The 26,059-nt window shown below is 36.6% G+C and overlaps 1 protein-coding gene across 2 annotated transcripts in view; it reads left to right on the top strand.

Annotated features, from left to right (window-relative positions):
• Positions 1 to 1,056: 1,056 nt before the first annotated feature.
• Positions 1,057 to 26,059, top strand: part of GSTCD (glutathione S-transferase C-terminal domain containing) — a 44,501-nt gene continuing 19,498 nt past the window's right edge. For both annotated transcript variants that reach the window (XM_026050878.1, XM_026050879.1), the window contains exons 1-5: positions 1,057 to 1,140; positions 8,826 to 9,257; positions 10,508 to 10,945; positions 14,198 to 14,455; positions 15,031 to 15,124. In XM_026050878.1, the coding sequence (XP_025906663.1) occupies positions 8,847 to 9,257; positions 10,508 to 10,945; positions 14,198 to 14,455; positions 15,031 to 15,124 (1,201 nt within the window). In that variant the 5' untranslated portion in view covers positions 1,057 to 1,140; positions 8,826 to 8,846. The remainder of the gene's footprint in view (positions 1,141 to 8,825; positions 9,258 to 10,507; positions 10,946 to 14,197; positions 14,456 to 15,030; positions 15,125 to 26,059) is intronic.

Genomic DNA, 26,059 nt, shown 5'->3' with positions numbered 1-26,059 from the left:
CAGCCGCTCCGCCGCCGCCCGCGGCCCTRCCGGTGCCCGCGGCCCTACCTGCGGCCCCCGGCCCGGACCGGCCGGCGCGCGAGGGGACGGGGAAGCGAGCGGACACCGCGGAGCCGCCGGCGCAACTCGGAGCTTCCGGCCGCGTCCGCCGCTTTTCATAGCCCGCCGCGCAACACGGGTGCGGGGGCGGCAGGTTCCGGGCGCGACCGCGCATGCGCGCGGGGAGGCGGGGCGGGGTATAAGAGCGAGGCGCGCCCTCGTGCAGGAAGGGGCGGGGCCGGGGCGGAGGAGCCGTTGGCGGAGTGGAGCAGGGCGGGGTGAGCGGACGTTGGCGCCGGCCTCGCGCCCCGCGGCGCGGCAAGAGCGGCGCGGCCGCGACCGTTAGGGAGAGCGTTAGGGAGGGGGGTGCTCTGGCYTTGGGAGCCGCCGCGCCGCGGAGCGGGGAGCCCCGCGCTCGTTGCCGCCGCCGTCCCGCTGGGCTGCCCCGGTGCCGCCGGCTTCGTGCCGCCTCGGCGAGCGCGGCGGGGAGCTCGCGGCGAGGGGCTGGTTCCGGGAGAACGTGGGAAGCTCCCGGCGGGAAAGGCGCCCCTCGCCGTCGCCTGGCCRTGCTGGAGTCTCCTTAGCTGCCCTCTCCTTCCCCCGACCCCCGCTGAAAGAGAATTACCTCATGAATCCTGGAGCGTCGTGGTTATTCCCCAAGGAAAGCGTCTCGGTGGGGGCTGCAGTGACTTGGTTTTAGGGGGCTGCCGTTTGAAAGCTTGTCTTATATTTTTTATTGCTTATATGTTTTTTTTTTTTCTTTTTAAGTTTACTGTGACAGGCCTATCTGATTCTGGCTTGAAATTCTCAAAGTTGTGTCATTCTTAAGATTTACCAGGGGATATAATGGTAGGCCTAGAGTTATCGTGCAAAATGACCCTSTGACCAGAAGTATAATTCAGCTTTCCAAAGGTCTGTTTCTCTGGACAAATGCTGTTTTCTGCTGTATTAGATATTTACTGTGAGAGTCTTTTTTTTAAGGCTTGTAATATTGAATGTTTCACAAACATTGCTTTTCCTCTTTTAAAATCAGATTTTGTTTTCTCCTAGCATAAGCAGCAAATAAATGAGACCTTTCTCAGGAACTAAAAGGAAGATAAGGTTTGTGTTCTTTATTATTATTTTAAATTTCTTGGAAATGCTTGTTTTTAAAAACTGTGTAGCATGGCTGGTATAGCTCATTAAAACTCATTTAACTGTTATTTAGTCCTATTTAAAATCACTTAGCACCTGTTGAGAAATAAACAGRGAAGGTAACAGTGCAACTAGCAGAAAATAAGCTTGATTAATGTCTGTTAAACAGCCTAACATGTTTATACTAAATGTGGACTTTTCTTATAATGTTGTAGATATTGTGATATTTGTTTCCTGTATCCACTTCTTCATTTCTAATCTAACAACAGTAACCCCTCTAAATAAAGGTAATAAATCTCTAACTAAGAATATGCAGGAAGGACATTACCACCAAGGCAGTGAATGCTCTGGTAGCTAAGGGGTTTTTTTAATGTCATGTTTTGATTTATTGCCTGTGTCTGGGTGTTTCCTTTCTCAGTAAGCAGCAATTTAAGCAGATTCTTAAGTTAGCCAATTTTAACAGAAGGATGGTAGTTGTGAAAATGCTTATGTGAGAACAGGTAGCCAGGTAGAATGTTAAGCTTTTCAAAAGAAAAGTTGTATGAAATACTGAAGTAACATGTATGCTACAGAGCCAAAACAAGTGAACTAATCTTGAAGAATGGAAAGACAGATGGAAAAAAAAGGTAGGAAATAAGGTTTTTATGAAGGGTTGTGAGAGTCCTTTTATAAAGGTGCTGTTAGAGCCCAAACTGAGAGATGGGAAGTGGGCTGATGTGTGGCAGTGCAGGTGTATACAGTTAGTTCAAGGGATTAAGCAAGAAGGGCTGGAATATGTTTGCCTGAAGGCACCATTTAAAGAAACACAGGTATGTTATTTATAACAAGAACTCACAGTTCAGTTTTGCTTTCTGTGATGGGCTCATTTCAAACAATTAGCCTAATTGTAGTTTTACACCATTTTTGTAGACTGAACTTCAAAATCCGTAAAGGAATCCCCTTAGGACTGAGGATTGCTCTAGGACAGGGACCTCCTGTGTGACTGAGTTAACTCCCTTTGTGTTTCAGTTTTCTCAGTTTTATAATGGAGTTTTCAGAATGTTTTTTTACTAACAAGTCCTGATGATGAGAGAGTGTGTGTATATATATATATAAGCACGGCAGTGGTATATTTCTCTGAAATTCTGATGATGCAGTGATGAGGAAGCATAAATGTCTTGCAGCAACTAACTGTATAACTTCAAATCAAATGTTTGCTGTGTTTTTGAAATGTTATATGATGAGTCTCAGTCATTACAGAAACCATTTCAGTCTCAGTCATTACAGAAACCACTTTTAAAAAAACGCTTCTTTTAGAAATTCTAGGCTTAGTAGAAATCGAAAAGTAATAATGTTTCAGTGTAGAAGATAGTATGGCATTTTCTGCTACTAGTTATCAATCTTGTAATCTGAAGCTTGCCTTTTTTTCACTCTTGGTCTGAAAAGTATATAACTTAAGTTTGCAGTATCTTAGAATCAAAAGTGTGTGTTTTACCTCCAAAACAGTGAAATAAATCCTTTAATCTGAGACAGAATTTAAGGGAAAAATACTAGTAAATACCACACTCGATTAATCAATTTTTGGAATGTTATTGCAATAAAGGGAAGAAGATTCAGTACTTCTTGTAACAGCTAGTGAAGATACCACTGTGATCTATTTGCACCTGGCAAATAGACATCAGTGGTGTCTATGCAGAGYTGAATTGTGTATATGGATTAGGACAAACTTGAAAATTTGGGCTGTTAGGACGATGGTGACCTTGTGGTTTAACCGTATTCAGTAGAACACGTTGCCAGGGCAAAAGCTATGTTTCTGATATTAGCTAATGTAAATGATGAAAACTTTTGTGATCTCTAAAGTATTTTTGTAATATTTCAGTAAGAGAAGAAGAAAATACCTTGTTTGAAAAATAGATGATAACATCAATAATAGTGGCCATTTGAATACAGCAGGTGGCTTTACATGGGTCTAAGGCAGGAGAAGAAAATTTCTTTGATAAAATTTTAAGGTGATTATAGTGTGTTCTTTTGTTTGTTTRTTTGGGTTTTTTGGTGTCCAAAAGGTTTTAGATGTATAGGAGAATAAGAACATGAGAAACTTGCTGGATTAATCTAAATCTCCTAACRAAAAGATGAATTAAAACAAAAAAGCTATGAATTGAGGTAACCGTTTTTTGCAAAATAAAGGCAGGAAGCTTTAATTGTTGCTATTTGAAGTTAAAGTTGTCTTAGAGAGGGATGACTGCATTTGGAAGTCAGAAATGGGTAAAAGGTAACTTGCAAAAGTKTTTTTTTTGTGCGTTTTCTTTTAACAGTTGAGTTCGGATTATTTTTCTAATTGCTTCTTTCATGGACTAGCACCTGAAGAGTTTTTGGCGGTCTAATGGAGCTGGAAAAAGAGCAGAGGGCAAAATAGAATTTGTTATAGAAGCTGGATGTATGGAAGAAAAGGGAAGGAAATTATCACCTGTAGTTGATGCAGCTTTAGGAAAATTTGAGGAAAAAGATTTGGCTGATGAACTAACTGATCCAGAGTTTACAAGCTGTGAGTTCAGGAGATGGGAGAATAAACATTAAATGCATGCATTAACCTTGTTAATATTTTTAAAAAATAGCCTTCCCCTCATGCATGCTGATTGAAGCAAAACCAGAGGAGTGGAATATGACAGTGAAATAAGTTGTTTAGGGTGTGCARTGTGCTATGACTGAAATAATGCGTATGTGCTTTTGTGCACCTTGAAATGGTAAAAGAAGGAAGACCTAGCTGTGATTATAACAGCGTGAGAATGAAGTATTCATTACACCAGTGAGAGTAATTTTCCAGGGACTGGATGTTCAAACTTGCATCTATTTTCACCCATTTTAGCAGACCTGTAGACCTGAAATAGCGGGAAGCAGAGTTGCTGTAAGCTGTGCATGTAGTTGTAGCTTCCTTATTATAGTTGTTACTGTCTTAGAACCTTTTCAGGTGCAGATCTGAGAGACTGAGTCATAGAAAAACAGYTTGCAATCACTATACAGTCTAATCTTTTTCTGAAGAAGTGTATGCTACATAGATAAGTACCTTCTTAGTAAGGTGATAGTTAGATGTTAAAAAAAAAATCAATTGTGTGAAACAAAGCAATGAAGAGTTAAATATGAATTTTGGGGAGAGAGGTGGAACAATAAAATGACAGTGAATCTTAACACTCATTAGCACTCAATAGGTAGAATTCAAAAAGACTTAATTTCATATTTAAGTATGAGTTCTTATGAATTCAAACATACACATTTTAATAGTTGTTTGAGCTTCCTTTGAACTTATATGCAGATTCTTTGGCATCTGTAAAGGAGAAATGTTCTTAGACCACCATGCTAGTAAGAACAAAGGAGTAGGGAAACAGTTGGAGGGTGCCAACAGAAGCTTTGAACCCAACATTTTCTCTGTTTCCCTGTTGAGTGAAGTTTATCACTTCATCCCTGGGAGATTAGCTGCAGAAACAGGGAGGTGTTTTTGTCCTAAATGGACCCTAATTAAGAACATAATTTGTTCTGCTCCGCAGGATAGGTTTAATAATTCAGATCTAAATTAACTATCTCAGCAGCAGAACAGAGTGTGCAGTTCTGAGAAATGGCTCTAATTGTTGTACAAATCTGAGAAGAGAAAGAGGCTTTTGTGGGAAAAGTAGTAGAGTGCTGTATCTGATGGAGCTGGGGCTGTAGCTGAAAGTAATGGAGCACTATATTGCAATTATGCCTCCAAATTGGGCATCCTAAGAACTTGCRGGATCAGGGCCTTTTAGTTGAGAGAGATCTTATTGTCTATAGGAATCAAAATGAAAAAGTATTGTGTAAATCGTGACAAACTGGTTTGAGAGAAGCTGAAAATTATCYAAGTGTGCAAGTCCTAATTTCTTGYTGTGGAGGCTTAACTCCTTAACTCCTGTTGAAATCAAAAGAAATGAGACGTTTGTTTCTCATGATGAGAGCTAGAGTTACCTCTTGCTCAGGAGCTTATTGTACTGGAAGCATAGGCATTAGTTATTTGTATTTTTTCATAARTTAACATTTTACTGTGGGTTTTTAGTTTGGAATTACAGACTAGAATGTTTAATTGCTGCTGTATTATTACTATTGTGTTTTAAGTGATTTCTTGTAAGGAAGCTCTCATAATATCGACCATGTTCATCTTCAGATTTCTTCTTCCTTCTGTGTTGAGAGTGTTTCATTACCTGAAACAGCTGTCTTGGATTAAAAATACTACATAAAAAAGATTATTTTAAGACAATGGAACAACTAATGAAGGTTTTATAATGTAAAGCTGTTGTTTCCCAAGACAAAATCAACTATAACAGATGCTTGAAAGCTAACTAAAGGAGGATCTAGCTTTTGGAAAARTTGTCATTATCTTCAACTAAAAGAAAATGTAAAAATGACTTTTTTCAGAATATCAACAGCAGGAGCATATATTAGGGCTTTACKGAGTAGGTTCTTTAAGATTCTTACCAGTCAGCTCTGAATGCTCAGCTTTTATTTCAGAGTTACTGTGGATATGCTGACACGGGCAGCTAAATGGTATTGTGAGTTATGCTCCTCTCTGTAGACTTGTTTCCTATGAATCATGAAGATCATCAAAGTCTTGATCTTTGCTTCATGAGCTGAGATGTGTGGTCTGTGGAGATTTACTGCAGAAATAATATTCCCTTCTGGGATCAGGAGCAGATATTTGCAGGCGGGAACTGTAGGACTGCTAACATGGTAAAGTACGATAAATTGTGTTGTCCTTGCCAGCTGAAGTGAGGGTCTGATATGCTCTCTTAAGCTTATTTTAAGCACTCCCCAAACTGGAAGGCTTTAAACCAAGAAGGCTTTATTTGGGGAGAGAAAATGCAGGAGTARCAAAATAGGGGTTTAGTTTGAGTTGTGCTGTGGAGAAGATACTGCTGACAAGTAATGGGACTAGAGAGAAGTACCCTGATTCAGTGTGTGATGCCAAATCAGATGAAGCTGCTGTGTAGGACTGAGWCACTACCAAAACATGTAGCGTCTTGAGCTCCTTGTCACCTGCAGCTGAAAATTTCTGCAGTCTCCTTTACATAGCACATTTGCAACTGCTTGCTAAATGACATTAATTTACTACTAGGCGGGGAGGAGGAGGTGAGGCAAAGAAGGAACATGGCTTTCCCTTTCTACTATTCCAAAGTTWAATTGTTTTTAATCTGATCAGCAAACAGATCTGAATTTACTGCATGAACCTTGTGCTGCTGTGTCAATTGATTATGAAGTGTCACTGTTTTTGTGATCCATCTTCTTTACAGAAGTTCATTTAGGGTCAGTGAAATAATTCAGTGTCTCAGTTCATTGTGTCACAGCTCAATTGTGGTAAGTTATTGTGCATGCTTACAGAAAGCTACTTATGGTGAGTGGTGGTGGGTTTTTCTGTGTGTGGGGGTTGTGGTTTTTTTTTTAAAGACTTGCTGCCACTGGGTTTTCTGGTCTAGCTGTTTCCCAGAGGTTCCCCAGTCATGGCGTTTGGAAGAATGGCACTTCCATGAAGATGCATGAAAAYTTCAGTGCAAAATTCAGAGCCTTACTTAAAGTTGTTGAGGAAGATGACTTTAAAGTAAGGTTCTATGGACTGAAGTAAGTGGGTAGAGTGCAAGTTCTTATTTTTGATGTTACCATAAGGGCTTCAAGAGAATGGGTAGCTCTGAACAGTATCTTTTATTTCTGAGAAAAATAAGCAAGGGAGTTGATTTGTGTTTCATTTAAGAGAGGATGTGTGATGAAAAGGTTAATGTATTTCTTGTATAATTCTGAATGATGGATTTGCAATACCAGTTCTATAMGGGCAGGTGATTTACAGGTTTTGAAAACAATAGGATAATATTGTTTGAACACAAACTTCATGACAATTTACCAAACTATTTTACAGTTCTGTGCGGGATGATGGCAGAACCTTGCTGCTTTTCTAACAATTCACAGAAAAATGCTGTGCAATAGGGAAAAAAAGCAAACAATTAAATGGTGGTATAATTTGCGAGGTGCATATGTATGTTTGGCTAGAGTGGCAGGGAAGAGAAGGGGTTTTGTTGTGTATGCTTTTCAGGTTACTAGTGCAGATGGAAACAATTCAAATACATACAAAGAGTACCACTGAATATTGGAAGATATTCTGAAGTCAAGATATGTATTTAAATGTTGGTAACTATGTAAATAGTAAAGACTAACTCTTCTCAATTTGCTGTTCAATGATACTCCCAACTGTACCATGTCTTCCACAGAGCTATATTTAGTGTTGAATCCACCTTGATTTACATGCTGTCAAGGTTTATCTGAGTAAAATAGCTTTTAGGAAGGTAGAGATTTAATTATTTATTGTACTRTTCTTTGTGTGGCAGATATATTAATTAAAGAAAAGCCGCAGTGCTTTTATGTTGAGCCACTGTTGTTTCAAGGCGAAGTCATGTAATAGAACGGGTTGAAAAAATATTTTCATATGACAATTATTATTATTTTTTTAATATGTGGTGGACTTATTTTCAGTTGCCTCTTTTTGGACAGTTGCTTTGGTTATAAAACAATGAATTTGATTATATATTTCCAAAAAAGGTCCAGTGTCCTGGATTTATCATATAGAAATTCTTTTTACTATGTAAATAATTATATCATATTCATGTAACTCTACAGAGACCTGATTAATCTAGACAGTTACTTAAAAGACTAATACTGCTCTGATGTGAATTGTGCTTAATACATATATTAAATCATACTGATAACTCTTAGCAGTGTTCTGATTTTTTTCTTTTTTATTATAATAAAGCCTACTTCTCTAATGATTGTTTTAAGAGTGCCATCTAGTGTCTAGAGCTTTTCAATTTGAATTGTGATTTATAAGTTAATGGAGAATTCTGAGGTGATGGTGCAGAATAATTATTATATCATTATTTTATATTAAATTGCTATGGAACAGTTTAATGGTAGAAATGTGATTTTTCAACCAAGTATAAGAGAAGTAAATTTAAATGATTTCTTTTAATATAATGTCAAGACTGTTAATTTCAGCTCTATTTTACTCCACTGCTTTAATCTTATGTGTTTGAGGTGTTCATGCAGCGTTCTTGAAATTACCTTTTTCTTTCCTGTTGTCTTAGCTTCTAAGCTGTCATTTAGTACATCACCATCTTCTATACTCATTTTTAATCTAGAAAGCAGTATTTCTTTCTATTATTTACATGTAGAACCACACAGAACTTCTAAATTACAGAAAAACCAATATACTTCAAAATAAGTTACTATAAAGATGTGTTTAGGAGCTTTTTTTGAATAATGCAGGGTTAGTATTGTAGAGATTTTGGATTTTTCAAACAAACCTGTTTTATAAAAGATGTTTGTACACAAAAAATCCTATTTTGATGTTGTATACTAATTTCAGAAATAAGAAAAATRGAGAAARAAGTTTCCGCAAATCATTTCTCTTTCAGTGTTTTACATGCCAAGTGATAGTGTATTTTTAAAAACTGTCTTGAGAAATAATTTCAGTTCACTTATTCTGTCAGGATGTCTTTAGTACTGCCATATGTTAAAATCTGTTTTAGCAAATAGTGAAATGACCACTTTTTAAAATGCTGTGCTTTTTTCTTTCCCTCAGAATTCTGGATTTTTATAGTATTGTGTTCTGATCTCTATTTCAGGAACTTAAACTTGGGAGGAACATGAAAGATAGCATTTCTGAAGAACACCTGTATTTGGCTTTTTCTCATCACTGTGGAGATAGTATCTTTCCACTTCATACTTCTATTTCACTGTTCTTGCTGTCCTACTGTGACTGCAAGTTATTCAAAGTTTTTTTAGTTCCAACTGGTGAAAATGCAGACGATGAGCTTATAACAAAAATCCTACCTCACGATCTTGAGGTCTGCTTGATCTCCAGACATCAGCTTCCTATGGTGGTGCAGAGCTGCTGTTTACCTGCTGTTGTTGTGAAAGATGGCAAATTCTGTCGAGCTGGACTATCTGTTGTCTTAAGGCATATAATACAGAAAGCATATGAAGCAGATACATCCAAAAAGGATGTTTTGGAACTTCTAGGCTTCAAGAAGACCTGCTTAAAAGCTTGTGCTGAAGTGAGTACAACTTTTTCTGTTAGATTATTAATAGTTTTTTAGTAGGATTGAATATTTCTAAGTAGATTTTTAATATTAATACAAATTGAAGTTTCTTAAATTTAGAAAAACTTATTGCCTAGAAAATGAAAGGTACTCAGAATAACAATTTTGGTGTAAGAATGGAAAGTAATAATTTTTAGGCGCAAGAACCACCTTAACATTCAAAAAAATGGGTCAAATCTCTGCTGCTTTATTTTGAGCAGTATATTTTTCAGCAAGCTCTAGAGTACAGCTGTGATAGTTTGGAGTAGACAAAGAATGCAGCATTCTGACATCAAAACTAACAGCAAATCAAGTATTACTAAATTTGCTGAGTTCAGATACCTAAAAGTAGARTAGTGCATCATGTGTGGAATGAAGCTTCTCACTGTAATGTGATAAGCAAATGGTAATCCTAAATTTACAGAAAATGCAGTTTTGGATTGCAAATCTACAAAGTTAGGAGTGAAAATTTTGAAGGATTTGTTATCAGAAGTAATGTAGACAATAATTTAAATTAGTTAACCCCTTCACAAAGCTAGTTTGTGGGTATCAGCACTCTTATGGTTTGAGAAATAGGAGATTGTTTTGTTGTACAGTTGCTGCTGTACTTACTACTTTACTACCCTGGTTTCACCTTTTAAATAATAATCTTTTCAATTATATTCCAGCAGACTAACAGGTGGTTTCATCCCCTTTTGCTGGGACAGACTTGTATGTGATGGCAGATTGTGTGATTTTGTGCTTTTTTTTAAATCAGTCCATGTAGGCAGTTAATTATGTGTCATTAAATTATTTTGAGCTTCAAATCTGTGCTGCTAAAATCAAATACTTAAGTTTTGCATCGTTAAGTGGCCGCTTGGGATGTCAGAACAAGTTTTTTTCCTAGAAGTAAGGGTCCTTAACTAAAGGTCAAGTCAAATTTTCCTGGAAGGATTTGTGGAGTGTGAATGTTCTTAAAAAAAAAAAAAAAAAGTCCAGAGAACACATTTCTTGCTAAAATACTAATATGTTCTTATTTTAAATCATGCTAATTATGGCTTTTACTATTCCAAGAAGATGCTGTCTAACCAATGCCTCATGGTTTTTGAAGAAGGTAGTTGTGATTTGACTGAGCCAGAATTGTTTGGAAAAACTCTGAGAAGCAGGAAGATTCTGGCAATGAATATTACTTTTTTTTTCTTTTTTGTAGGTAGAGGATGTATTAATTGTCTCAATCCATCTGACAGGTTAGCGGATGGACCCGACTTTGTGAGATCAGCATACCTCTGGCTGTTGAAAGATTTTTGACGAAATCTCCTGAGCACTGTCAGACTGTTCCTGCTGACATTTTAGAGCTTGAAAGGAAGCTTGGGGAACCTGTCCGAGTGCACAATGATGACAAAATCCGAAGGCAGAAACTTCAGCAACAGAAGGCAGGTGCCAAGGTAGCAGCAGCAGAAGGGGAACCAGTAGAAATGCATGAACATCCACTTCCAAATTTAGAACTGAGCATAGCTTTCTCCAAACTACTTGTCCAGAAAGTATCACCTACAGTCAACAGGGAGCCCTCTCACATCAGGAAAACAAAAACAACAGACCTACCAGCTTTGGACCATGTTTTTGCAGAAGGGCTTTATTTCACCTTGGCAGACATAGTGCTTTTGCCATGCATCCATCAGTTCTTGGTAAGACAAAAACTTGTGCAGATATTAAATAGTGTATTATGTATCTTTTTGAAATACATTCACTTAAATTATATGGCATCATTTGCTATGTGAACTTAACCTGAAATAGAAGAGAAGTGTGGTTTTATGCATAATAGGGGTTGGTGAGGTCACTGAAATTACTTTTAAATATATGGCCTATAAATATGCAGTAAATACTGCTTGCTTTTAAACTTGTATGCTGAAATATTCTTAGGCACCATACTGTCCACCTTCCATGCTGTAACTGTTTTTTGGACTTTTATGTATGATGACACGTAGCTATTAACGATAACACAGAACACTGTTTTTCTCCTATTACTTGCTATTTGAAATGCATGAGGAGAGGCACAACATCCAACCAAGGTAAATRACCTGTTATATCTGAAACAGCATCTTAAAAGGAGAAGAAAGCAGCAAAGGTCAGTTGTAGTCTAGTTTGGAGTGTGTTGTAGTAAGTGAGACAAATAACACTGAAGACAAAGATTTATGCAGTGAGTGGAGAAAGGTTTCCTTAAGGATTACTAAACAGTAGGTAGAGGAGTAGGTTTAACCAGAGACTTCACTGATGGACTTTCTTTTGCAAAACATGCAATTTCTAAGTTTATTTATCTCAGAAGTGTTTTGCCTGTGATTGTCTATGCCAACTAAATACAATATAATTTAGCTGTGGTAACCAAGCTTGGTCTAAATTTGACTTTTTTTCTTGGTATATATGGATACATACCAAGAATACATCCTTCTAGCTTAAATTTAATAAATTATAGTCATGACTCTACAAAAACTGACTTAATSTTGTTTAATCTGTGAGGAGTCTTTTGAGATCTGGCATCTTGATTCTATCAGAAATTACCAGATTTAGAAGAAGGGAGTTTGATATTTTGAAAAGAGGGAGATTTGCCTTAAGAGACTTTAAGTGGGTACCTTAAATACTCTATAATTACAAAGTGGAATAGGTACACAAGAAGTGTACCTATGTAATATGGTCACAGAAAAAAATTAAATAGTGGACATATGAAAAATTATTATTCTTGTAGAAGTACTTTCAGCCTTGTGAAGTGTTGAGACTTTAAAAGGTCTTCTCATCTACATGCATGAAAATTTCAAAAATTCAAAGGACGTTACCAAATTAAAAATGAAAAGCATGGACATAGCTAGCAGTCTGGGTGGCACATGGAATGTGGAAAACTGGGGAATAGACCTTTGCTCTTCTGACATTACCTAAATAATTCCGCAAATGACAGAGCTGATTTAAGCTCTGCACTATGCAGTTTGTCAGCTGCTTGGTTATGTCAACTCAACTATAATTTGGATCAGTAAAATAACCTTGTTGCTATACCTTCTAGTTCAACGGTTTGTTAAAAAGTTCAGCCCCTGTCTTGGAGTGAGAGTCTTGGTTGTTTGATTATTGATTCTTTTCCAGTGTGTCTTTTTGGCCTGTTATTTGTAGAGAGCTCTGTACAAAGTTTATTTGGGTTTGAAGGAAAAAGTCCATTTGCATTTTTGTTGCTTAGGCTGCTCATCTGGTACATGTCAGTTTTGCAGATCCTGGACACATTAAGACATTTGTACAACTGAACTTGGATCTACATCTGGATGTCTTTCCATTTTCATCTTTAGAACGAGAGAGAGGGCTGAATAGTGCAAGTCACTGGAGCTCAGCTTCAGGACCTATTTTGCAATGGGGCATGCTTTCCTGTTGTAAGACTCAGCTTATCAGTGTAGTTAAGTTTGAGGATGTATACATGGAAAATAATTAAGGAAGTATYGATTCTTCACCTGCCAGTTAAAAATAAAATGATACAGCAGTTACCTATCACTATTTCTATTTCATATAAGTTCTTTTTCCAGATTTGTCTTATGGTATTTGGAAACAAAAGAAATTCTGGAAGAAGATGCTGTTATTTAGGTTCAGAGAAATGATCCCTAAAATCATTTAGGGATTTTACTTTCTGTTTCRTTTTTGCCTGTATTTTAGGAATTCTCCTGTAAAGTTATTTTCATTGTGTTCTGTGATCATTTTCCTGAGCAGCTGTATCTTAATTTCTACAGTTATCCAAATTTAAAACATAGATTTTTGAGCTTCTTGTAGCAAGTGGTTGAAACCAGTCATTCCACCAGTATTGCCACAAGCACTATTTTTTTTTATTCCTATATTAAAATGTTATTACTTATTTATTTTACCTTGACTTCCAGGATTGTATTTAAAAAAAAAATCATTGTATTTCACTTTACAGTGTGCAAATAATAATGAAGTCTTCAGAAGGCATTTGTCTGGAATCATGCAATAAATGAATAGACCAGTTGATYATAATTATAATTACTGAAAATAAAGTAATAAAGCTAGAGAGTTGTTTTTCATTATCTCCTTCCATTTGTGTTATCCTTCTGAGGTTAGCCTTGTTACACATTCCATTAGTTGAAACTGTTTAATAGAAAGGTAACAAAAGCTCTGTTCTCAGTGTGGGAGAAACCACTATTCACTTSTTGATAACAAGTGTTCTAAATTGTATTTTAAGTGGAACAGTGCCTATCAGAATTGCCTTCCAAAGGACTTCTTCCTTAACAGAATTAATATGTTTCTGTCTGTATTAATATTAGGATATTGAATTTGATACTGCAATTACATGTACACTTAATTCGTCCTATTTTTGCTCCTTTAACTATTACTAATTATTCATGATTATCTTAACATTATAAAAYATAGCATGCAAGAAGTTTTCACATTAAATAGAAATATGTGTAAGAGCACTTTTTTATATAGTCTTATATAATCCTGGTTTGTAACTTTATTTGTAATTTTATATAATTCTGATTTGTAACTTTAGACTCCCAGAATGACAGAATAGTAAAGGTTGGGAAGGTCCTCTGGTGACTGTACAGTCTTCATGCACTCAGCTACATACAGCAGCTCCCCAGGACTACGTGCAATTGTCTTGCATGTCTCCAAGCTTTGCCTTGAATGTCAGGTGTTCCAGTTCCTTCATCTTGGTAACCTTTTGCTGGAACAAGTTATATTTCAGAAGTATTGGCATGCTATTGCAATACCCTACTCTCTGCATGCAGATGTTGTAGTCCTGAACTGTTAACTAGCTTTTTGCCTTAGCAGTGCACTGAGTGACTGTGTTGAGGGACAGCGCAGAGCTGAACTCCTTTCCAAAGCTCGCATGTTCTTTGTGACTTCAAGGGAAAAATGTTACAGTAGCAAGTAACCTTTCCATCTTTATTTTCTAGGTTTTCTTCGAAAAGCAAGGCATAAATCTGTTAAACTTGCCTCTGATATCCAGCTGGTATCGAAGAATTCAGGAAGTACCTGGAGTAAAGAAAGCTGCAGACAAGTGCAACATGCAGCTTCTCCAGCTTCCGGAGCTGCAGTCTGGAGCAGCAGAGGAGCAGCTGCAGAGCTGCCTTTTGGTTTCTGGTGATTTACAGGAGGAACATCAAGACAATCATTTTATAGGTGGTCCAAGGCCCACAATGACTAAATTATTGGTAACTTAACATTTTAATGCGTTGTCTCTAATGGTAATATTCAGCTTGAATAGAAATAAAGCAGTTATTACAATTTTAGAAGCTAAGTCTTTGGTTAGTGTATTTTTATTTGTATTGTGTCATATTCTTAGAAGTCATTTTTGCCTTTTTTTTTGTTCTGAATTCTTATTTAGATATTAAGCAAAGATAAAACTGCTGGAAGCGCTAAAATTTGGTTTTAAGTAACCAAATAAACCCCTTGGTTAAATTGAACTATTATATTCCTTTATTAAAGATATTCCATAGTTTTGTTGTTAATTTAGAACTCTGAGCACTGGCTTTTGGTTAAATATGACTCTCCTTCTGTATTCCATAACTCTCCTTATGTTTTCTATGTATATAGACTGACTGCCTTCCCTAAATCCTGTGATTTCTTGTGAGAGAAACTTATAATTCAAATAACATATGTTGAAGTAAGCTGCTTGTTGAGACAGTAGGTTGAATATAGCTTGATCTGGTGTCATTAAAATCGCTGTGAGTGTTGCTGGCTTCAGTCAGTGCATGAGCTTTAGTTATTTTTCTTCCTTTTCCTGTAGGAAAGTGGTATTGAAGCAAAGTTTTCTCCTCATCCGTGCCCTGACTGGACCCTAGACTGGAATAGTCTGCCAGCAGCAGTCAGTCCAGGAGAAGGTAAGTTTGTTTCTGTTTTATTGCTTTTATTTTTCTCTTAACAAGGCCTTTTTCTAATGAAATTTCAAAAAATGTAGTAAAATGTTACTTTTCGTCAATCTATTTCAAGGTTTGTCAGAACAGGCATATAGTTTAAATCTTTTCAGGTACAGGCAGTATGGGATGCATGGTAAGATGGCTTGCCTGAGGTCATCAGTAGCCAATGGCTAAGCTGGGAATAAAACCTTGACCTTTCAGTGCTATACTTTCCCCAAATTTCTCACTGTATCTAGAAGAGCAAATTTGCGCTATATGAGGTAAGTTTGGGAGCTACATATGGATTTTTTCCCTTTCTGTGGCAGCATTCCTTGCTGTGTGTGGCTGGTTTGCTTTCCTGGGTTGCAGAGTAGTCGAGTGGCTATAGTTCTACAAAGAAAGAAGGTGACTTACAGAACGTAGTATTTATCACGCTGATGAAAATGTGAATACCTCCTCTTCCACACAGCTGAATTTTCTCTAAAAGGTTTTATATCTACTGCTGGACAGTAAGAAGTCTGGTCAGTTACCGGACAGTAGCTCCTTCAGGAAAGAAAGCTTATGTTCCTATGTGTAAATGAGAATTTAGGTCCTAGAGTTAGTTTAGTCTCAATGACATAGGACTTCTGCTTTGAGGAAATACAGAATCACTTTCTGTGATTCTAGCATGTAATACTTAGATCAGGAATTTATTTTTTTGATAGTTGTTATTTAATTTAGATGGCATCATGATTTGCATTTTATTTGCTTAGTATCTGTTCTAGTCCTAGTGCAATTTTTATCTGGTATGTCATTGATCAAAATGGAAATGTGTTTACATTTTTGTTGTCCTTCAGTTTTCTAAAATTCCTGCCATTATGTCAGTTACTTTCTAAAGTACTTGGTTTCTAAAACTGTGTGAACCTGAAATCTTATATGAGACATCTAGATTGTATATCTAATATTGCAAAATATCCCCAAATATGCATAGTGTCTCCATGCCTTCTGTAGCTGTTGTAGCAAATCGTGCTTATTGTATTTGGGGGGGGGGAGAATTAAACACCAACTATTTTAAAATCTATTGCAAATACTGCTTTGTCTTTTACCATTCTAGTTCACCATATAAAAGCTTATTCAATACAATTTTTTTCTAAGTTTGTTTTCCAAGTCTCTTAGACTATATAGAAACCAAAACCTCTCCGCACTCTACTACAAATCAGATTGTTTTTGATTTGGTGGTTATATACAAACAAGATAGGTCTTCTAAATGTATCTCCTGATATTCAAACAATTCCTGCAAAATTTCAAGAGAAAACATAGTATTTCTAATCTAAAGCAGAGAAAAATGCTGGAAGTTTGCTTATCGAAAGTATTTTGTGAGATACTTGTCTGTGTAATGAAAGCTTCATTCAGCTGTAGATAAAACCCAGAGAGCCTAACCAGGGTCAGGACTCTGTTGTGTTAAGCTTTCTGCAGAAGTAAAGATAGATATTTATGACTGGAAATATGTAGGTATGCTGGATGGAAAAGACAGCAGGTCAGAATATAAAAACATAGGCGGTCAGTTAAAAAAAAAAATGCAATGTGAGAGTGATGGAGAATGAGATACTTTTATCAACAAGAATGGGGAACAGCAAGATGATATGTGTCAGCCTGGAATATGTTTTCATTTTTTCCCTCGCAGGTTGGTGGTTAACATCTCGGGAGGAGGAGGTGTAGGGGGTTGTTGAAATTATAGTTGCCTGAATGGTGGAATGGTTTTTACTGAGATCTGGGAAAGGAGGCAGTAATTAGATTTATTCCCAACAAAGAAATGGGATGCCTTTTCTATACTTTCATAGGTTGTATGAAACAGCAGCTCTAACCATTTTCTATCCTTTTGGGCATTTTGATTAACCCAGGAATCTTTGCTTGTGGGTCTTCAGTTTAATTTGTTGCTGATCTGCAAAGGCTGGGTGGATACAGAGATCAATTTGATGATGATTAGTGGTGATTCCTTCAAGTTAATCCAAAGCCTCAAAGCTCGTTAACTGCGAGAGGGGAGCAGTTATATATTGCCTTTATCACTGCTGTTTTATTCTGCTGATATATGCAAGTCAGCAAGGCTCTTGGTATGTGTGTTCCCTGCCCCCCTTCCCCCCCCCACCTAAGCAGGGAGTTCACTGTGAAAGGAAAAGCAGGGAAGAAAGGGTTATGCTTTTAACAAGATTTTTTTAATAGCTTTTATTTTTTAAACTAACTGGTGAAATTTGAAATTAAGAAATAACTGACAGTCTTAAACCTCCCTCTTCTGATGAATGAACTATTTGTTAAATAACACATTTTTTTAAAAAAATACTTTTTATCTGTTTTGGTATTTCTATCTGAAATTGCCAGCTAGTCTGACAGATTGTATATGTTATGGTATTTGTTTACACTTCCAAAGACAGCCCAGAGGTTAATGGTGAATAAATCTATACTGTTCTTTCTAAAGTGTGATACTGCTCACAGTGTGAATGTAGCATTTGGTAAACTGTATGCTGGAAGCTTGTGAATAATACTGTCTGTCTCWCAAAGTCTTCCTTAAATGGAGTAACTCAGAAAAGAACTCCGTAGTTTAATTGTWACTTATTACCAGCTAAATGTGGAAGGACCTGTGTGCACCAACAGCTAGCAATGTGTAGAGTAGAATCTTCATAGCAGGAGGCAGAGGATGCAATTATAAAAGGATTTGTAAATTCTGAGGTGGGCAAAGTTATTTTAAAAAGTATAGGCACAAATAATACAAGTGAATAAAGCTGTATCAAAATACATCTACATAATCTGATAGCTAATAAATAAAAATAATTTTTAAAAGTGAAGTTCATTCTTACCCCTTAACAGAAAGCTTTCATAGCTATTTAACTTTACAATTAAATACAGTAGTGCTATTGATGGGGCCATTTTTTTATTCAACAAATGTATTTTAATGGATTGTGTATAAACATGCTTTCTGGTGAAGCATAAGTATATAGAAACCTTATACCTTGCTATTACTATTGAATTAATTTGATTAAGTGTTTGGTTTAGAAGTAAAGTTCTCCATGTTTGAATTTTAAAAAGAGCATGAAGAAACAACTCTTCACATGTTTCATCTTGCACAGGTGCAAGAGAGGATGTTAATTCCTTGCAAGGCAATGCCTGCTAGCCTGGCTCAAGTGCAGAATTACTCTAAAATTTGTTTGATTTATGCTTGCCTTGTGATCAGCACCAAGTTGATGACCAAACAAAATGACTATAGAACTGCCAGAAAAAACTCAGTCTGATTCAAAGGGCACATGGATTGATAACTRCCCCTTTTTTGCATTCAAGTCTTATGAAGTTATTTTTGTATATGTGGAGTACAGACTATGCACTTTAGAAATAGTAGGTCTGAATTGGGTGMGACTTATTCTTATGTTTGGTAGTGGTGATAATTTTAACCCTAGAAGAATCTGATTTCACCTTTGGGGTTGGGATTTTGTTTTATACAGCAAAAACATAAGTGAAACTGTGTTTTCTGATGATTATCTAAAGTGATTTGGGTATGGCAAGAAATTTTGAGTATAAATATTATGGTGCTTTGTGAAATATCTACAATATTCATGACCAATTGAAGTATAAAGTTTTCTTAACTTATACATAAACTGCTTATGAATTAAGAATATAGATTAGAGGGACTGTTTGTCACAAGGTCTTACCTTCCCTAACTGAAACTGCAGGATAGTGATACTGGCTTTCTTTTAGAAGCAAGATCTATGTTCCACAATGGTTCAATAGAGCTAATGCTTGTGTTTCCCTGTGCCGCTAATTTTTTGCAGACTGTGTTTTGTCTTTAACCTCTTGTCCAACAGAAGTTAAAGGTGCTGTAATAGAAATATTTTTTTCTGCCACAAGAATGAATTACAAATGTTTGGTTGACACTGTTGCACTGATTTTTAAAAATATTTTCTAAAGGCAAGATCCATTCATGTATTATCCCAAAGTACTGTTATTTGGCCTCTGCAAAGATTGAGTTTATTGATCAACTTGAGTGCTTTGCAGATGTTGAGTGCTGGGTCTGAGTTTGCTCCTCTGCATGCTTTCACCTGTTCTACCCTCCCTTCTTAGCACACTTTGAGAAACTTAGATTAGATTTTGAGCAAGTGTAGAAAACAAGGTATGCAGAGAAATTTATTTCAAATGTACAAAAACTTATTTCAAAATTACAAATCTAGTATGGTTTAGGAGCTGCAATCCCTTCATTTTCAATGAACTAACTCTTAGCTTAATGCCTCAGCTAAACTGATATCTACAGATGAGATAAAACCCCTATTCTTCCTATAAAAATGTAGTGAGTAGTTGCAAAGCTTTTTTGTGTGTATTTGGATTTGTTAAGCTGTTATTTTATAAAATGCTTTTTCATGAACAGAAACTTACCTTTTCTCCCATRCCCCAATAATAGTTTTTAATTTCAACTGAAATTATTCTTCTAATCACCTCTTGAGGAAAATCAACTATTGAGGAAAAATGGCATTAAATTACTTAATGATCTTTTAACCTATTTAAGAGTTTGTCACTTTGGATTCATACTGAACTTGTTCACAGAACTTGACTGTGGAATTATTTGGTTTTGGACTGTTGGTGAGATTGATTTGAGACATCCCTGCTGCTTTTGTGAAGATAGGTCACCTAGTTATTTCTTTTTGTCCTGCCTTCTATATTGGCATTTCTTTTAGAACAGTTTAGACCCAAGAGAGGTTTTCCGAGATGAGAATATATAATCCTCCAAAATCAAAGCTGTTTAGGAAATCTGTTTTTTTATTGAAACTTTTGCTGATCAAGACATGCAAATGCTGTGTTTTTGTCTAAAAACAACAGTTTTTCTAAAATAAAATCCAGGCAGTCATTTATTCKGTAAAACAAAAAGAGTTAAAAGAAGCACTTTAAAGCTCTCTATATCCCTTCCAAGCCTGTCAGAACTTTTCGAAAGACTTTGAAGTTTTTTTTATGGTTTTGTAGCCTTTTTCAGTATCTCAAGCATCCTGAAGCAGGAACTCATCCTTCTTCAACTGATTTTCCATATCAGACAGCTCTTTGCCTGCAAGCCACATGGGTAACAATTCGAGGGAAGCTGCTTCTCATTAACCTCTCCTTACAGTTACACTTTAGCTGCACTCTTTTAAAAGTTTAAATGGTGCTTATGAGTTTATTATATTTTGTAATTCAGTATGTCAAAAACACAAGATGGCAAAAAAGCCAAGTTATCTCCTGTTCCTAACAAACACTTGAGAAGGCAATAATTTTCCATAACAGTGAAAGGGAAATGTTCATGGCTTGAATACAGATATCATTTCTTATTTGAGGCAATAAGAAAGAGCATAAGAAAAAGAAGCCTGTCACCTCTATTTCATTCTTATTTCATGTGGCTCACCTTATGAAGAGCATTCTCACAGAACTATAGGCATTGCATTTGATATTTTGGAGGCCTTTTGATCTTTCAGGGATACTGCATTCCATGTTTGGCCTGAGGTCAGTCTTGAGAGCTTCAATGCACATATTAATTATTAGACCTTAAAAAAATCTTTTCCCTTTTGTGTAGCTGGAGATTATGAATTGTGTATGACACAAATTGGATAACTGTCTGCGGCAGTTTATATTGTTCCTGCTATTACTGTGTTCTCCCTCCACTTTTATTTTTTGTCATGGTTTCCTAATTGTTTAAGGAGAGAGGGAATGCAATACTCCATATAGGCATTTTGTGAATATAAAGATGAGACAGAACGGTTTGGGGGCTTTATTCGAGAACTGAAAACAATTTTTAATAAATTGTTTTTGTAAATTTGTAGTAGCCTCATTTTTTGATAGCTGCATTAAAATAATTTTAACTACTTGGAGTAAATTTTCACATTGCAAACACCCTTTCCCTTTTTCTTTCCTCTAATGACAAAAAAAGTGAGGAGATTGAGTTAGTGCTTTTCTTTTTATTCAAGTTTTCTGGTTATAATATTGGAGAAAAATAAAATTGTTCACAATGCTAGTCTTCATAATGTTCTTGTAAAATATACTAGTAGCTTAATATTCTAGTTGCTGTATAATTTAGATTTTAGAGTATCAGTATTGTCTTTAAATGAGATATTTCATTTTCTGCAGGGTTCTAATACTTTTTGCTCTAAAATGTCTTTATAGCAAGTTTGAAGATTGTTCAGTAAAGGTCCTCATTAGATCTAAATCTCAGCTGCGTGATGATCAGATGTATCCCTTTGTATTGCATGTGTCCTGTGGCCAGAATTTCATGTCTTGGCTAGCTGACATATCTGAGAAAATGGGCATTCATACTCCGTAGACTGCTAGATAGCATAAGCCTTTAAAGTTACCTTGCTGCATTTTTTTKGAATATTTTTATAGATCATCTGCATCGTTCTTCCCATTGAAATTAAGGCATAGCTAAACTTTAACAGTATCAGCTGCTAGCTGAGCGTAACTGGCCTCTCTTTCTGCTGCAGAGCCGACAGTGGTCCTTGAGCAGACACATGCAGAGTGGAGTTCCCGTGGTCCGTTCTTATTCCCTGGGTGAAGCTAACAACATAAAAACGTGCCTTGGTCAGCTTAGTGGGGTTGTCTCAGCGTTTCTCGTGTGCTGCAGGGTAAGAGGTGCAACGTCCTTGTGGACCGCTAGAGGACAGCGCTGCTTGGCCTGTTTGTAAAGGCTCCCTGCGTGAATAGGACTGTCAGACTGAGAGGACTTGCCCAAGAAAGATGCATTTTCTGTGGCAGTTCTCACATAGTCACTGATAATCTCACAGCTTGACTCCAGTTGTTGGAAAAAATGCTTTAAACATTTTTGTCTTCAAATTTAAGTTTTTTTGTGTTAATTTACAGTAAGTATTTTTGTGTGTGTTGCAGTAAAGTGTAAGAAAAGAGATAACAACTGAGCAGGAGGATATTATCAGACTAAAACTGATCACATCAATATCTTCTGCTGGAGCTTTGTATTACCTTTAGTGATAAAGAATGTTGGGTTAGATAACTGGAAGACAGTGAGTAGTTTAATGGATATTTCTTGGTGGTGGTGGTGGGGGTTCCCCAGTGCATGTATAATAAAATGAGATGTGTCTTGAAATTTTTCCTGAAGATTTTTGGGAGAATGCTGTCATAGTCAATAGCCAGCATCTTAGTAATACATAAAGGATGATAGGGTAGAAGATTAGGTTGTGGTTGGAATTCAGAGAAAAGGGAAGTAGTTTGTTTAGTACAGTAGAAGAAAGGTAGGCAAATGAAGGATGTAAAGAGGTGAAATTTAAAGTAACCTGTCAGTAAAAATTACTTTCTGAAGTGCAACATGTCCAAATAGTCCATATATTGATCTTATTCAAATTCATTAACTCATATTCASTTCTAGAGATAGCTTCTTTAAAAACATTAATTGTTGTTGATTTGTCAGGGAAGAAAGGATTTGTTGAAGCTTGAAGCATTTTGCATTTTATAGAGGGWTTACATGATCTTTTTTGTAATCATTTTCAGAGAACCTGTTAGGTTGCTAGTGGAGAAAAAATATACAGCAGCTCTTAGTTTGCAGCTTTGTCTTCTCTTGAGGTCAGTAACAGAATCATATCTGATGGTGTCGTTGCTAGAGGTAGAAACTCCTGATAGTGTTTGTGCTTATTTTGTTAGGTAGCTTTAAAAGCATTTTATGCATTTTTGGTTTATAATTCCAGGATAACTGTGAGGGCTGCAGCTAGCAACCACTGCTTCCAGCTTTTTTGCTTTCTTTCAAAGTCTACAGTATGCACCTGATCTCTGAAATGTAGGGAGTAACTTGAAAGCTTGCAGGAAGTTTCATTTGAACACGTAGGGTGAGACAGAAATACCTATTCTGAACCAGAATGTTTTTAGAGTTTCTGAAACAATGTTTGTAATGAAATAAACAGRTACTGTTGTGTTGCAAACTCAGGATGTTTGGGTTTTCATTTATTGTGTAAGCTAATTGACGTAATCAATATGATTTAATTAGCCACCCTCCAAAATCTGCTGCAGAATTCTTTGCTGCAGCAAAATCTGCTGCAGRAAACCCCAATTTTAGCTTTGTTTCCAGTTGGTAAATCAAGTGTGACAAGCTGTAAGATAAAGACACATTTGTCTGTGGAAGTTGCTTATTGTTTCCATCTGCAGTTTCAGTATTTTTGGATTTCCCGTCTAGGAACTGTAAATGTATTGCTTGAACTGGTTATAATCCTGTATTGGATAAGGTCAAAAGTTTCATTTTAGCTCTTYCTGAGAGTGAAGTTTCAGGCTATGGCTGTGTGTTTAGAATTTTGATCAACAGCTTTGGGGATGGGGGGGGTGGAAAAAAGCATCAAAATGCTAATACTAGAGAAAAATAATCTAGAAGTGATTTGAGTGATTCATAATTTCTTCTGAAYAATCTGATATTTTAAAAATTGTAATTATTTGAAGTAAAGGCCAGACTACTATATGCCTTGTGTTGTGGAGAAAGTGGTATTAATTATTCTGCATTTGAAATCCGTCTCTTCCAGATGGTCTGGAATAGCTTCTGAAAGTTAATTTTTCATGCATGTCTCGGGTCAAATTTCTAGCATCTTACCATAACAATATCAGAAGGAATCTACATCCTTTAAAATCTTGTGAAGTATTGAAGAACCAAGGCAAATAGGTAGTTCAGTTGATTTTTCTGCACGCGTTTCAGTTGGTTTTCCTGCACTCATGGGTATCAAATGTGCATAAGCAAGCTTGACAAACCAGACTTGCTACACAAGATAAACTTTACAGACTTTAATGGCAAATTTGATATTAATTTTACTTTTGAAAACCTACAAGTTTATCAGTGTGTGCCTTAGTGTGAATGGAACTTCTTATTTGCTGCTTTTCAGGGCTTGCGGTATCTCTATTTCCCACAGAACCCTCAACGTGTCTCTCTTGGATGAGTACATTTTCAAGTYCTCTAGCTAAGTATTTTAGTGGAGGCTTAAAAAACAGGTACCTTTAGAACTCTGAAGAACTTTTAATTTCAAGAGCAGAGGATAAATTTGCTTGGAGGCTGTTGTTCACACAGAATGACTGCTTGCGGGTATTGATCACGCTTGTTTGATGGGAAGGGAGTTCTTTTGACTGAAAAGAGAAATTTCTGTTTTTGTTAATGAGAGGAAAAGCCYAGCTCATTCTTCAATGGAAAGTTTACCTGTTCTTTTTTGTTAGTGATCTATATAAAGTATCCTACCAGACCTTGAAAAAGGTGACTTTTATGTCAGGCAATATCGAAAGAGAGATGAAGCTGAAGAGAGAAGGGAAAGGGGGCGGGGGGGAAGACTCTATTCTTTTAGTTCTGTGTTGTTTCACAGAGCTGTTAGATGCAAAGCTTTTGCTGCACGTGAGAAGTCAAAGCTTTCTTGTTCTCGGAAAGCCTTCTGTTTGTTCTCGTGCTGTGTGTCTGCTTGAAGGCACGACTTTGAAGTGTCTTCTGTTCAAAAGAGCTCTGCCGTGCACTTCTGCAGCACAGGGCTGTGCAGAAATCCAGGTCAGTAAATGTAAGAGAGACTGCCTTAGTCATTGTGCCCTAACCTTTGTCATGGGAGATTTTGGTGTCAATTACTACAAATCCAGTCTGTGAATATTTGCTTGTCTGTTGGCCTGCACAGCTCTAAGGCTGGGAACATTGTTGTTGTTTGTGTTAATGTAATACTTAAGTTTGTCAACAGAAGCAGGGAGTTCGCTGCCAGGTCTTCTGGCAGTACAAATCTGATCTGAATTAGACAGTGGCATGCGGCTATAGCTGTGACAAATTAGCACACAGTTTGGAATTTGTGTCTCAATACTGCTGTGCTGGCTGTGAAAGGACACCTGAAACCTGCCTTGGCTTGAGAACCTGGTCTTATAGTTGGGGAGCCTCTTATCTAGCTTAAAGCTTTCTAGTGCAACTAAATGTCAAAGGGAGGAAAAAACCTTTAAGTCTACAGGGTGTGATACCATGTCCTTGTATTGCAGGCTTATATGAAGTGACTGCTGCCTGCTGGCATGTGTTGGAATTTTGACTAAAAAAATTAGGGTTTGTTCATGTTCTTTTCAGTTTCTCTGATCTAAAGTATAAAAGCTAATATGGGGCATATGGCTATCATTTAAAAATTGTTTATGTTCCTATATTTTCAAAGACTCTTATGAGCATTCATCTAGAGCATTCTGCTGTACATAAGAATAATCTTTGGGAAAACTTGTGTAGCACRTGGCCATATGAAACAATTTTACATAACACATAAAATGTTTTTATATATAGTCTCTTTTTTGAAAGACTGGAAGTGATTTTATAATTAAAGTAGTCTGTTACTCTTAAAAAAAAAAATTGTGCTGACACTGCACAGTTCTTATGCCTGTGTTCCGTGATATTTGAAAACCATCTGGCCAAATGTTTTACTTTGAATCTCATCTTTAGCACGTATCTGACATTCTTCATGTTATGCTTGTCACCAGACTCTTTGGCCCAGTCATGATTCCATTTGATGAATATAAGTTTTCGGTAAATTACTTTGGATGATGTTAAGTAGGATGTGGTACAGAGAATGATTCTTACTCTGAGGCAAGTTTTTGTGATATTTTAAATCTTAAAGGCTTCATTAAAAAAAAGTTCAATAAACAAAGATTTTATTCTTTCCCTATATCTCCGAAATATTTTCTTCTCGATTAATAATCCTATTGTGCGTATCTATATTTTTAATTATATTTTTAACTTTGGTGTAGAGATTATAGTCAGAATTAAATCCTGCTTATAAGGAAGAAGCAAAACATATGACTGTGATTAACAAATGCTGTACTCTTMTTTGAGCCCTAAAGTCAGAAAATTTGTTCCAAGATTGATTTGTAGCCCTTGCAATGTTGGACACAGCAAGTGCTGTCTGGGCTGCAAACTACAGCAGTACCTTGTGCTCATATATGGCTTTGTGCCCATACAGATGT

The sequence above is a fragment of the Nothoprocta perdicaria genome, unplaced genomic scaffold, assembly GCF_003342845.1.
Source record: "Nothoprocta perdicaria isolate Ctin4 unplaced genomic scaffold, notPer1 scaffold_71, whole genome shotgun sequence".
Classification (NCBI taxonomy): Eukaryota; Metazoa; Chordata; class Aves; order Tinamiformes; family Tinamidae; genus Nothoprocta; species Nothoprocta perdicaria.
The sequence above is the reverse complement of the archived record's forward strand: the minus strand, read 5'-3'. Positions and strand labels throughout refer to the sequence as shown.